The sequence below is a fragment of the Rhinopithecus roxellana genome, chromosome 14 (assembly GCF_007565055.1).
Source record: "Rhinopithecus roxellana isolate Shanxi Qingling chromosome 14, ASM756505v1, whole genome shotgun sequence".
NCBI lineage: Eukaryota > Metazoa > Chordata > Mammalia > Primates > Cercopithecidae > Rhinopithecus > Rhinopithecus roxellana.
This window is the reverse complement of record NC_044562.1, coordinates 83810315-83823910: the sequence shown is the minus strand read 5'-3', so window position 1 is coordinate 83823910 and position 13596 is coordinate 83810315. Positions and strand designations below refer to the sequence as shown.

Here is a 13596-nt window from a genome sequence, read left to right as displayed (position 1 = left end):
CTTTATTATTGTTAATAGATAGGCAATGTACTTGAGTCATGTGAAATATTTTTATAGCAGGGTCAGAGTAGCCCTGAATTTTTACATTCTTCTAAATAAGAAACACAGTGTCCTAAGATAACAAGAGACATTTTTAGATATCTTGAATTAAGCAACTCAGTAGTTCCCTTGAAATGAAAAGAATGGGAAGCAATGTAGTCATTATTACTTATTCCAAATCTCTAATTGTTTTTAAAATTTTGCATTTTAAAAACAAAGATTGTTCCAAAAGACCCTAACAGCTCAAGAATATCTACTGCTTTCTTATTGCTATCCTGTATTATTTTGTTAGCTGTCAAATATTTACTAAGATAAAAACAGTATATAGTTTTGAGAAATCATGTTGCAAGAAAAGCCTCCGATCCTCTCCACTTGTGAGGGATAGTCAAAAACACATTTTCCTTGAGCATGAACAGTACGTGTTAAACTAGTTATAAGACATTACTTAAAACAGATATTGTCACCAATATCAGAATTCCAAGAATTGATTGACACAAACAGGTTTATTCCACATCCTTGTACCCCCTTTCAACTTTATTCCCTACAATCCTGTCCTCTGACTCCAATCCTACATTTTTTTGTTACTTGAAAAAGTCATGCTCCTTCTCAACACAGGGCCCTTGCACATGCTACTGCTTGTGCTGAGAACATGGTTTCCTTACCCTCTACTTTTTCTGCTCCCTCATATCTTAGGATAAACCATTATTTCTGGGAGGAAGCTTCCAAAGACCTCCAGCTTAGGTCCAGGCCCCTTTTGCATGCATGCATGTGTGCAACTATAATTACTGTGCGTTGCCCTTCACCATGAGAATGATGTATGACATCAGGGACCACTGTTTTCTCCTCTTTATATCCCCAGCAGTGAGCACAATGTGGGGCACACACGACAATGAAAACAATTCCTTCAGTAATGAATGAAAACATCATGTACACCCCTGCAGGAGACAATATTAGTGAATTCCAAAACGGTAGTGCTGAAACCTCACGGAGTTTGAAAACCTCTATGGGAGAAAAGACACATGTGAACCAAAGAGAAAATTTAGGCACATTTTCATGAAACTTATGGACTGAACAAAGGTGGCTTAGGTGACTGCTGAGAGCCATGTTATGTCTGGGATTCTGAAAGAATAAGGAAAGAAAGTAAGAAAACACCTGTGTGGGACAAACATGAGCAAACACACTGAGGAAGAAAGGAGAAAAAATGCTCAGGAAGCAGTAACCAGACCACACTAAATGGAGATCAGAAGGGCTAAGCTATGAGGACAGGGAGGAAGTATGGGTGCCCGGCGGCCTGAGGAGGGGGTGCCTTCACCTGGTACTGTGGGACACTGATTTCCATCAGTGCAAACTAGCCAGGGGCCACCACAATAGGAAATACTTTTAAAGATACACAAGTGATGGGTAGCTTTTTAAAAAGCTGGCAACGTAGAAATAACTCTTAAAAATTAAATGTTATTTAATAACAAAAATGACAGTTTTACAAGAATATGATTACAAAGTGGTAAGAGAATCAGGATAAATAACCACATGGTGACTTAATCACTTAGGAAAGGATTCAGCTACAATAACAGCAAGTCACTCCTACCTACAATGGGCTAGCCAAATTGAGGTTGATCTCCTTCTCACATTCAAAACCAGGGCAGGCAGCCCAGGGTTTGGTGAGGCAGTTCCATCAAGTCACTCCTGACCAAGGCTCTTTCTGTCCTTTCACAGTCTTTGAGGTACAGCTCTTATCATTAAGGTCGCAAGATGGATCATCTCCACACCACCTCTGTAAAAACTCAGTCCTGCTATAGATTTGCAATGATACTACATTTCTGCAGTAAATTTTAGGGTCATGCCTGGATAAAGAGATCCAGAATTAGAGATTCTGTGTTCCTGGGGATCCACAGAGAGCTTCCAGGCGTCCTGGATATGAATTCAAAATGCATAGAAGTGGTTTTTTGGGGTGTTTTGTTTTGTTTTGTTTTTGAGACGGAGTCTCGCTCTGTCGCCCCAGGCTGGAGTGCAGTGGCCGGATCTCAGCTCACTGCAAGCTCCGCCTCCCGGGTTCACGCTATTCTCCTGCCTCAGCCTCCGGAGTAGCTGGGACTACAGGCGCCCACCACCTCGCCCGGCTAGTTTTTTTGTATTTTTTTAGTAGAGACGGGGTTTCACCGTGTTAGCCAAGATGGTCTCGATCTCCTGACCTCGTGATCCGCCCGTCTCGGCCTCCCCAAGTGCTGGGATTACAGGCTTGAGCCACCGCGCCCGGCCTTGTTTTGTTTTGTTTTTTGTTTTTTGTTTTTTTCTCAGACGGAGTCTCACTCTGTCACCCAGGCTGGAGTGCAGTGGCGCGATCTCCGCTCACTGCAAGCTCCGCCGCCTCCCGGGTTCACGCCATTCTCCTGCCTCAGCCTCCCAAGTAGCTGGGACTACAGGCACCTGCCACCTCGCCCACCTAATGTTTTTGTATTTTTAGTAGAGACAGGGTTTCACCATGTCAGCCAGGATGGTCCTGATCTCCTGACCTCGTGATCCACCCACCTAGGCCTCCCAAAGTGCTGGAATTACAGGCGTGAGCCACCATGCCCAGCCTGATGGGGTTTAATGATGCATTAATTTTCTATCCAGCAACAGGCTAAAGAGGCCCAGTGCGGTCTCACTACTGGAAATGCCCTACACTTGGCACAGAAGGGAAGTTAGCACTGTCACACTAGATAGCCTGGGGCAGTGACACTGCAGCAGCATGCCGCATCTAGGCTTCCAACCAAGAGAAAAAAAAAGCCTGCAAGCAAGAAGAGACTCAGGACACCTCCTTAAAGCCCCTCCATTCACCTTTATCCTCCTACTCTATTATTTACCTTTTCTGCTCTCCTTGTCTCAGGCCAAGAGCCATGAAGAGCACTCTTTCTTTGGGCCTCCTTTCTTCCTATGAGGCAGAAAGAAGGACTCCAACTCAAGTGGGGGTTCCATTTGACAAAGAGAAATTCAAGACCTTTCAGTTTGCTCTATTATGTGGCAGGAAAAAAGGGCAAAAGAAACTGCTCGAATTTCATTAAAAAAGAAGGCAAACATTAACAACTAAGTTAGAAAATATCCTAAGCTATCACATACAGACACATACACATGGACATGTTATTTTAAGACCTAAATCCAATATGAATAATAAAGAGAGGTTCAAATTACAAATCCCACACCAAAGTTTCCGATGATTTCATCAAAGCTGTGTTCTCTGAAGTTTCAGTGTTTTTAATACTCATGCAATTCCTGCTAAGATGCCAGCGCTAATTCATCTTTGAAACGAGAAAACCTCTGCAAATGCTAATGCTAATTCATATTTAAAGCAGAACACCACTGGCCATGCTTATGTTGGACACAATTTTATTTCAGTATCTCATTTCAGTTTTTAAGCAATAGTTTATTCCCTGAACAGCCATAAGACATGTCTAAGTGAAAAAGTTAAAAATTGGTTCACACAGTGAGAAAGAAGAACAAGTGGGGGAGGGGTGGAATAAGTGTTTAGAAGAAAGGGAAAATGTGAGGAGAAGAAAGACACTGTTTACTAGAGCCCAAGACACATCAGACTTTATTGCAATTATTGAGTTGTCTGGCATCTATTGAAGCCCTTTTAGGAACTGCCTTATTTCATTGATTTTTAAAAGCACATTTTTTTCACATTTAACGTCTCTGAAACCTGGATGTAATTTACCCTTAATGGTATGTTATAGTTTTATTGGAAGTATATAAAATAATGATGCTCCTTACAACTTAAAATGACATACAATCAATCAAATATGCTATGTTCAACATTCCTGGACATTTGGGGGTATTATTTCATAAACTTATAATAATGTACAAATTTTCTAGATCCTAACATTCCCATGCAGTAACAACACTGAGAACAACAGATTTATACCCACTTTGTAATTTTACTTTTCCTTCATTTTTCTAAATATTTACTTACTTTTCTTATTTTATTTTATTTTTCCATGAGTTATTGGGGTACAGGTGGTATTTGGTTACATCAGTAAGTTCCTTAGTGGTGATTTGTGAGATTTTGGTGCACCCATCACCTGAGCAGCATGTGCTGCACCATTTGTAGTCTTTTATCCCTCACCTGCTCCCTTTCTTCCCCCTAAGTCCCCAAAGTCCATCGTATCATTCTTATGCCTTTGCATCTTCACAGCTTAGCTTCCACATATTAGTGAGAACATACAATGTTTGATTTTTTATTCCCAAGTTACTTCACTTAGAATAATAGTCTCCAATCACATTCAGGTTGCTGCAAATGCCATTAATTCATTCCTTTTTATGGCTGAGTAGTATTCCATCGTATAAATGTACCAGTTTGTTTATCCACCTGTTGATTGATGGGCATTTGGGTTGGTTACACGATTTTGCCAGTGCGGATTGTGCTGCTATAAACATGAATGTGCAAGTATCTTTTTGTATAACAACTTCTTTTCCTCTGGGCAGATACCCAGAAGTGGGATTGCTGGGTCAAATGGTAGTTCTACTTTTAGTTTTTTAAGGAAGCTCCACACTGTTTTCCATGGTTGTACTAGCTTACATTTTTCTGATTATTTATATCAGTGAAAGACATGTATGGAGCATGTATAGTCATGAATACTTATTTTATATCAGTGAAAGACATGTATAGAGCATGTATAGTCTTGTAAAAGAAATGGAATCTATACTGTTAGAATCATAAAATACTAAAGGTTAGAAGGGTTCCTGGAGAACATCTACTGAAATCCTCCCACGTCACAAATGAAAAAGCTGAAGCTGGAGTCATGACCTGCTCAGAGACCTCCAAATGGTCACTGGCCCAGCCAGCCACAGATCCCCATTTCTGGCTCCCACCTGATGCTGTACTCTTTCCATTCTGTTCGCCCAGTATTTAGGCTGCTTTAAGCTGCTGCTTCTACATGGCATCTTGGATAAAAGTATTAGAAAAATAAACACTAGAGCATAAATAGATGTATACATACATATATCCCAAAGCACCTAGCTTTTTGAGTGTCAAAAAAGGCTGTTTTTCTTTGTTTTGTTTTGTTTTTTCACTTTTCACAGCTTCTCGCTAGAATAATTGCAAATACTGAAATAGCCAGCAGAGGGAGTCTTTATTTCTCAGTTTGTGCAAATAGAGAAAATACCATGTTTCGAAAACTGCAACCTTGTTAAATCTATGGAGTTTCTGTTTGATATAATCACAAGCTTGTGACTAAGTTAATATCTATTTTTTTAGAATTATTAAATATTTGAATTTTTAAGATAAACGATTTCTACCTGTTAAACATTAATAAGAAGGATTGTGGGGGCATATGTATACATATATACGTATGTGTCACCCCACTAGGAACCTTTCTTGGAACTCAAACTTGAAGTTTTCGCCAGGATTTCAAACAGTAATATCAAATTTTTTCTTCAAATATTGATAAAACTACCCAAGCAAATTTCAGTTTTGAAACTGCAAAATAATAATTCCTGGTATTTTCCCAAACAAAGCCTGAATGTATACGTTCAAATATGCATGTCTGATTAGGAGGCTTTCTGACAATGCTGTTCTTGCCAAAACAAATTTTGAATTCCTCTTTGAGAATTCTCATAATGGCAAGCATTTTTAATATCCTACAGGGGTAGAAAATCTTTATCCTTTCTAGGGGTTTAGAACCTGAAATTACCAAAAGTCTTGCTTCTTTTTTTTCTGCCAAAAAGAGATTATTATTTTCAATATTTGGCTTAGAGTTCTGGGGCACAGCCAGGAGAGCCAGCCCTACAGACTGCCCCAAGCAATAGTCTGAGACCGTTCATTAGCCCAGCTATTTTTAATCAGCCTTCACTGCCAAACGTGGACTATGCATTACAGTGTGCAAAACCATGCTGCCCGGCACCTGTGCTCAGGGAGGTTCAGCCCAGGTGCTCACAGTGGACAGGGGACCCTGGAATCTGCTGTGATCGGATCTTAGACCCCAAACTTAGCATTAGTCATGAGTTTTAGATTCCTCATACTGTAAAATGGGCAGAATGCTGGCAAACTGATAGCACTCAACTAATGTTAGCAATTATTATGATACATTTTTGAAATCAAAATAAGGCATTGCTGAATAAGTCCCAAGAGACCCTACCGTCCTGTTGAACTCTAAGAAACTCTGAACTGATAGTTGAATCACTATGTCTTTGAGGCAAAACTGAGAGCACAGCAAGGAAAAACAACCAGGAGAGCAAAAGGCACATTGGCAGAAAAGGTGAGATTCGTCCCATGAAAAGACTACAAGTGAAAGGGCAAATGACTGCGGCTACACAGTGATGAGTGGCTACGGGGTGCTCGTGCCCAGGCAATTCTGAGAGGCAGCCTCCTGTGCTAGGTGGAGCAGAGGCCTGGACCTCAGTCCCGCCTCTGTCATTGATGAGCAAGGTGCTTTGGCAAAGACACTTAACTCTCCAAGCCAATTTTCCTCATCCAAAAATGGGTCTGGCCACCAAGCATTTAGGGTTCTTATGAGGGTTTAAGTGAAAGTGTAATGAATGCTGAACATGTTGTAGCTGCTATTTTTTATTGTGCTGTGTGAAGGGTATACCAAATTGCCCACTGCAGCAAGTTGGAGCTAGATAAAGGTAATGAAAAGGCCTGAGTATTATAGCTTTTCATCCCAAAAGATGAGAAACTTGGCAAAAATGAAGGAAAAGCAACAGAGAGACAAATATTAGGAAGGAAATAGTAGGTCAGTGTCTAAAGAGCTCAATCTTGCCTTTACACAAAATTTTTTATCCAACTAATTGGTAATTAGATACCAGCTTTGTGCCTTCTATGTGCTGGGCACTGAGGTCCAATGAGGACCAAAAGTAACAAGTTCTCACCATCATACAGCTAAGATTCTATTAATAGTAACACCACTTGCCTACTGAAACAACGTCTTAATACTAGACCTACTTTTATCCCTTTCAAATATACAACCCAGAAGTCCCTGTCTAATACTCCCTAGGACACTGAAAGGAGGAGTAATTAACCACCTATCTTGTATTTAAATCTATGTTCCCAAAGATTTTAACAAAGTATTCATTAGCATATATAGTTGGATTCATTTTTTTAAATTCAAATTAGAGTCCTTCTAAAGTTACAGAAAGGAAAACAGTGGGAGCAAGCATTTGAAAGATATATTGCCTTTCTCTCCCTGGCTGCAACTATGAAGAAAAACCACTTTTTGTTTGACTCATTTTCTACTATGAAATCTTTGGATAACCACTTTAGGAGAATACGGCACAGAAAATTTAAATTCTCAGTCACAGGGAAATTTAAACTCTTTATGAAACTAGTAAAACATGCCATTTCACAAGTGGGGAAAAAGGGAAATTCATGTTCATTAGACTTCTACTGTGTGTGAAATGCTTCTAAATATTTATCCTGTTAAATCCTCACAACTGTTCTGCGAGGAAGCATCCTCATCCCCAAGACAGAGAAACTGATTCTCAGAGGGTTTGGAAAGAATGCTCCAAAAGCCAGGGCACTGGTGAGTGACAAAGCTGAGCTCAAACTCTGGGCTTCCCGTCTCTAAAGCATACAAATAATCTGCTACATCACACTTCCTAAAAACTCACTGCTCAGGAAAAGAAACATTTTATGAAAATGCGAATACCACTCATCTGTGTGACCCCCTTCCTGGTTGAGTGTACAACTAAGTTACTCTGTACAAAAGTAAAAAGGGCAGGAGAAATATCAAGGTTTAGCAAGAATGAGAACTCTGGATAAAAAGCAGTAACAATGCCCACTACCACTTCACTATCACCTTCCAAGCAAACTTAGACCATCTAAACTTAGACCACCATCCATGGCCTTCCACAACCTCTTCTGCTCAGGAAGTCTGCTCCCTCCCCACTTATTACCATACCTACAATCCCTATCCAAGTAATAGAATATTATTTGCTTAAAAAGCATAGCCACATTTCATATCTGGCACCAGAATAATAAAAATCCCAGACAAATATTTACTAAATGTCTAATATGCCCAAGGCACTTGTAGAGGAACTGGCGAGTTACCCACCAATATCCACGCTTCCTCTCTTCCTTCCTGATGAATCCTGATTCTGGTGAGGAGGGCAGTGTGCTACACTCCAGGCCTGCATTTCCTGACTTTCCTTGTATCCAGAGTTGGCCAATAAGACGTAAGCAAAAACTCCTGGTTACTCCACGACAGCTCATAAAACTCATGAGCCTGTTCTTGGTCCTTCACATTCTCTGTGCAAAGACTGTAAACAGGATGACTGGAAATTTACATTTATCTTTCCATAAAAGGAAAAAGGACCCACACTGGAGAAGAAATAATAGCAAGAAGGAGGTCAGTTGCCTGAGGACATTGTGGGGCTCCAACATTAGCTTTGGACTGATCCTTGTAAAGTGAAAGAAAAATAAATCTCTTTTCCTCCTTAATCCACAGTCCTTTGTGTTTTTTGGTTACATGAAATTACATTCTGCCCATCACTGACAAAACATTTTATTTAAAGATTTCTTCCCTTAAGATACTAAGATCTAGTTGTAAGACCAAAAATCAAAAGACAACTTTTGGAAACCAAACGGTGGTCCAAGATATACAAAAATAAACAAGATAGAGCGATTGAAAGTCATATTGTACACACAATATGTGTCCACTGATACTAAATCAAGGCACCATGAAAGTAAATGTGAAGCAAAAGAGTCTTAGAACGCTTTAGGATGAGACCACAGCCTGAGCTGACACTTAGACAATATACAGCATTTGGGAAAGCAAACGAGCCTGGAGTTCTCTATAGGCTGCAGAGCACAATCCTGGCAGCAGAAGTGCAGAGATACAGATGTTAAAAGCTGTTTGAAGCACAAGGAGGCAAAAGACATGCTGCAGTGAAGCCTTCAAGGGAAGCTGGGCAGGCTGAGGGCGCCCTGGAGCACGGCAAATGCTAAGGAAGTTTGGACTGATTTTGTACATGTTTAAAAGATTCTGGGAAAAATAGTGATGTGATGATATGTGTTCTTTCCTCCACTAAATCACTTTTAGAAAATCAAAGCAATGTCTCTAATTGTATGAGGAAAGAAATGACTATAACATGAACTATTCTCTTATATGAATGGGGAAGTAGATCTTCTCATAAATGGCATTGCTCCATATTACACTCATGAATTCACAATTTTCAAAAGGATTTGAATCTTAAAAAATATGTATCATTAAAAGTATCCCTTTTTTTTCTCTGAGATTTCAGAAGATACTTCAGGATCTTGTGTGCTTATGAACATCTCCTGTAATTGTGGCATGGATGAAGAATGCAAAAATGCTTGCAAACATAACTTAAAAACAATGTTGGCTGAGCGCGGTGGCTCACACCTGTAATCCCAGCACTTTGGGAGGCCGAGGTAGGCAGATCACGAGGTCAGGAGATGGAGACCATTCTGGCCAACATGGCGAAGCCCCTTCTCTACTAAAAATACAAAAATTTAGCTAGGTGTGGTGGCACACGCCTGTAGTCCCAGCTACTCAGGAGGCTAAGGCAGGAGAATCGCTTGAACCCAGGAGACAGAGGGTGCAGTGAGCCAAGATGGTGCCACTGCACTCCAGCCTGGGTGACGGAGCGAGACTCAATCTCAAAAAACAAACAAATAATCAAACAAACAAAAAATGTTAACCTGATAGAGACATGAAATATGCCTAACCCACCGAATCAGGATATGGACATAAGGTTTTCTGACCTAGTAATGTTTCTATAAAAGAATGTGAATTTTATATTATACTTAGTTTGTACTTTACAATACTTGAGCCTTATGTTAACTCTCTGGGACCTTAAAATGTTTTCTTTATGTAATGTGCCAATCTGGAGTTCCAGGTATAAACTTTCTATCACACACACACACATACACACTTGGCTGCTTACAATTGCTTTCTGAATAAAATGTTTTCTATGCTAGAGCATAAGGGAGTTGGTGGAGGTGCAGAGGAAGATGAAAGGATTTGCCTAAGCTAATTCCAGACTTGAATGGCAATTATACCCACCATAAGGCAATTTCATTACCATATTAATTTCAGGAGGTAACATGTATCTAGGAGAAGCATATTGGAAGTCACAAGATCTAGATTCTATTTCTAGCTCTGCCACTGACCTTCTGGGTGACCTTGCATAAGTCACTCAACACCCAAGAGACTCAGTCTTCTCATTTGAAAAAATAAAAAGCTACAACCTAGTGCTGATCTGAGAAAAATGTGATGCAGTAACATATTCATTCACAATGTTTGCTGAGGATGTGATTGTTTCTGAGGCACATGAGGAAGTCTTCTTCACCAGAACCTTAATTCACTTAAATCAGAGAAATCAGATTCTAATAGAATTTGGAAGTGAAATTTTTCTTTCCAAGTTACTTGATAGAGAATCTACCAAAATACCTTTTTTCTCAAAGATCAAGGCATACTTTCTCTGCTACAAAATAGATCTATATCACATGAAGGGCCACGTTTAAAATTCAAGTTCCTAATCACTACTAGAGACTCTTACAGCCACTTGGATCAGACACACTAGATGATACGAAAATTACTCCCTATTGCTATGGAGCATTTTCAGAAATGCTCTCAGCCTTTTAAATGATTAGGATTCCATTTGATAAATTATTTGTCAAGGGCCACTCATTCAGGATGAGCAAACTTTACACCAAACCTGTGGAAAAAGCACCTGCCTTCATGGGAAAATGAGAAGTTGCTCCCCAAATTCTCTGAAAAATGCTTGTGCTGATTTATAAGATCATTTAAAATTATGGCATATATGGAAAATAAGTTAATTACAAGTATGAAATAACTTATGTTGGAAGAAAAAATTAATCATGGTGTGACCAGAGCAGATGGATGATTTTTAAATCAGAAAATACTCAACTCCTAAAATAAAAGATATTAAGATTTTCAGAACAATCAAGTAGACAAAAATAGGTCTTTTGGGAGTTAAAATATCAGGAGAAGCAAATAACAGTGTGCTAAATTATATAAACACCTAAATATGTGCACTCACTGAAAAAAATAGCATAGATTTGAGTCTAGGGAATTTTGACTTTTATAAATATCATAATAGAAACTTGACAAGAAGCTTATTATTAAAATACCATCATAAATCACAATGATGTGACCATTGGCAACTCAGATGTAATATCAATAATAACCACAGCTTTCCAGAGTAATCTTGTTTTCCTACTCATCAGACAGTGCTCAAAGTTATTTTTCTATCCAAGTTTTGCCATAATCAATTTCTCCTAGACTAATTGTTCAAACTCCTTGAACATTATAGCATTCTTTCCTAATGTTTTATAATCTCTCTAAAATAATAAAAATAATTTACATACTTTACTATAACCATGAAAATATAAAATATTTGGTTCACAGCATTATAGACACAAATAAGACTGAAGATATTATCTACTGAAAACTCCTCAGTTTGTTATACAGATAAGGAAGTAAAGACTCCAAGAGTTTACTGGATTTGCCCAAAGTCACAGGGCTAGTAAATGGAGAGTCCAAATAGTACACTTTCCATCATACCAACATGTCATCAAAAACCAACCATATGATAGAAGTTTCTTAGTCAATGTAAACTGCAATATTAACTGGATAAAGAAGAACTCAAACATGAGAACATAGACTTGATAAATGTTAATATGCCTTTTCACATCCTTGGTGAGTCCACAAACCTATATTGTCATTATTAATGCACTGCTAAGCCCAATTCAAAATAAAAGTTAAAGCCCAAAGCAAAATATTTTTAATTAAATTTGCTTACAATTAGCAAAAGGCCTCAAGAAAGATAAAGAACTCATGTTGGCAAAATTATCATGTAGCTGTTCCAATGCCAAATAAAATATTCTCAGTAAATAAATGGTTGACTGGATAAGAAAATAAGCTGAAAATCTAAAAATTAAAAATAGTAAAGAGACACTTCCTTTTTAAAAAATATAGCCACTTTAACTGTTAGATTTGCCATGTTTCAAATAAATTGCAACATGACCTTTGACTTAATGGAATGCACTGATAGTTAAAAGTTAACTATTAAAAGTTGAGTTCAAAAATAAACACTACAGTTTCTAGTGTCACCAAAACCATTTGGAAAGCATATTGCCAAAACTGAGTTTTAGTGCTTTCCTTCTCAATGTGACAGATTCGATTCTTTAAGAAGTCCAACGCAATGTTCTTATTTTGGAGATTTACAAGAGAAGTTTACTGTGGCTACATGACATGGTTGCACATACCACCTTGTAAAATGCAACGCCGTAAATGATACATAAAAATAGTCTTTACAAAAAACTAATAAATAAAATATTTTCACCCACAGGATTGACTGCATTAATAATTAACAGAAAGCCCTTTAACAGGGGAATTTAATGGAAAGTTTTTCTTAAGCAAATATGCAGAAGCTCAATAGAAATGGGTAGAAACTTGAGAATAAACTGGTAACACATGTTTAAACAGTAAAATAATTGTATAGTCTATTCAACAATGAAGAGATTGATATATTATGAATTATGGTGAAACAAAGAAACTATTCCTTAGTGAACAAATATAAGACACAATCGCAGATTTCCTACTGAACTTAAAACAAAGAGGCTTGAAGTTACAGTAGAAAGACAAAAAAGAAAAAGTTTCAATACAGTCTCTAAATCCCAAAGACCTGAAATCGAGATCAAACTTCTTTTAGATGAAAGTCTTTAACTATAGTGATGTTCTAGTGCAGTATTACTTTTCCTAGTTCAATTCCAATAATATGTCCTTTAATTTTACCTACAACTTTAATGAATTACAGGTTCTTTCAAGGGTATGTAAGTAAAGCTTCCTATGTATTAATAAACACACAGTAACAGGGGGAAAAAGTAGCAAGAAAAATTAAAGAAAAAAAGGAAAAAGAAGTCACATACCCTTTTCTGTAGAATTATTGGCGTTATTGCAGGCAGAGTGACTCTTCTTGCACTCAAACTCATGCCTGCTCTTCTTAGAATGATCCTCTCTTGTAGGTCATGGACAAAATAAAAGAAATCTTTTACGGGAATCTCAAGGCTCAGTGCAATGAAACAACTAGGAAAGTAACAAATGTCACCCTGCTTATGTGATTCCAATCTACCCAAAGCCAATTAAGGATGGCCGTGGGACAGGACAAGGCAGCAACCAATCAAAGCCTGGAAAACCCCGCCTTTGTCCTTGGAAACACATTCTGATACTTTTGTTTATGATATTTAAAGAACCAGATTAACAGGCATCTAGTTCGCTCAACTTTTTTTCCAAAACAGTGCAATTCAATGCCATCTTTGTTGACCAGGCAGTTATGTCTTTACTAAAGCATTTCAACATATGGCAGATAAGAAGTTGTTTACATTGGTCTATTTAAAGTATATAAATACATTAATGAACTAAATTTACTTATGCTATTCATAAAATTGATGAAGAGATCAATTGCAACATACCCGAGGCACAAAAAAATAATCCTGAGGTTAGAATTGGCACAAAGTGTTAATTTCTATATTGTAATAAAATAGTTTTAATATATGTTAATATCTTTCATTTCCTAAACACTAAAATTTTTGTATTA

At 38.0% G+C, this 13596-nt stretch overlaps 1 protein-coding gene across 2 annotated transcripts in view; it reads right to left on the bottom strand.

Moving 5' to 3' along the window:
- GRB14 (growth factor receptor bound protein 14) overlaps nt 1–13596 on the bottom strand; it is a 130619-nt gene that overhangs the window by 61718 nt on the left and 55305 nt on the right. Inside the window, exon 1 of one of the 2 annotated variants that reach the window (XM_010365319.2) lies at nt 12929–13132. The exons of the other annotated variant lie outside the window; for it this stretch is intronic. Within the exon in view, the coding sequence (XP_010363621.1) occupies nt 12929–12991 (63 nt within the window). The 5' untranslated portion in view covers nt 12992–13132. Of the gene's footprint in view, nt 1–12928; nt 13133–13596 lie in introns of those variants that run through there. 2 annotated transcript variants of the gene reach the window in all.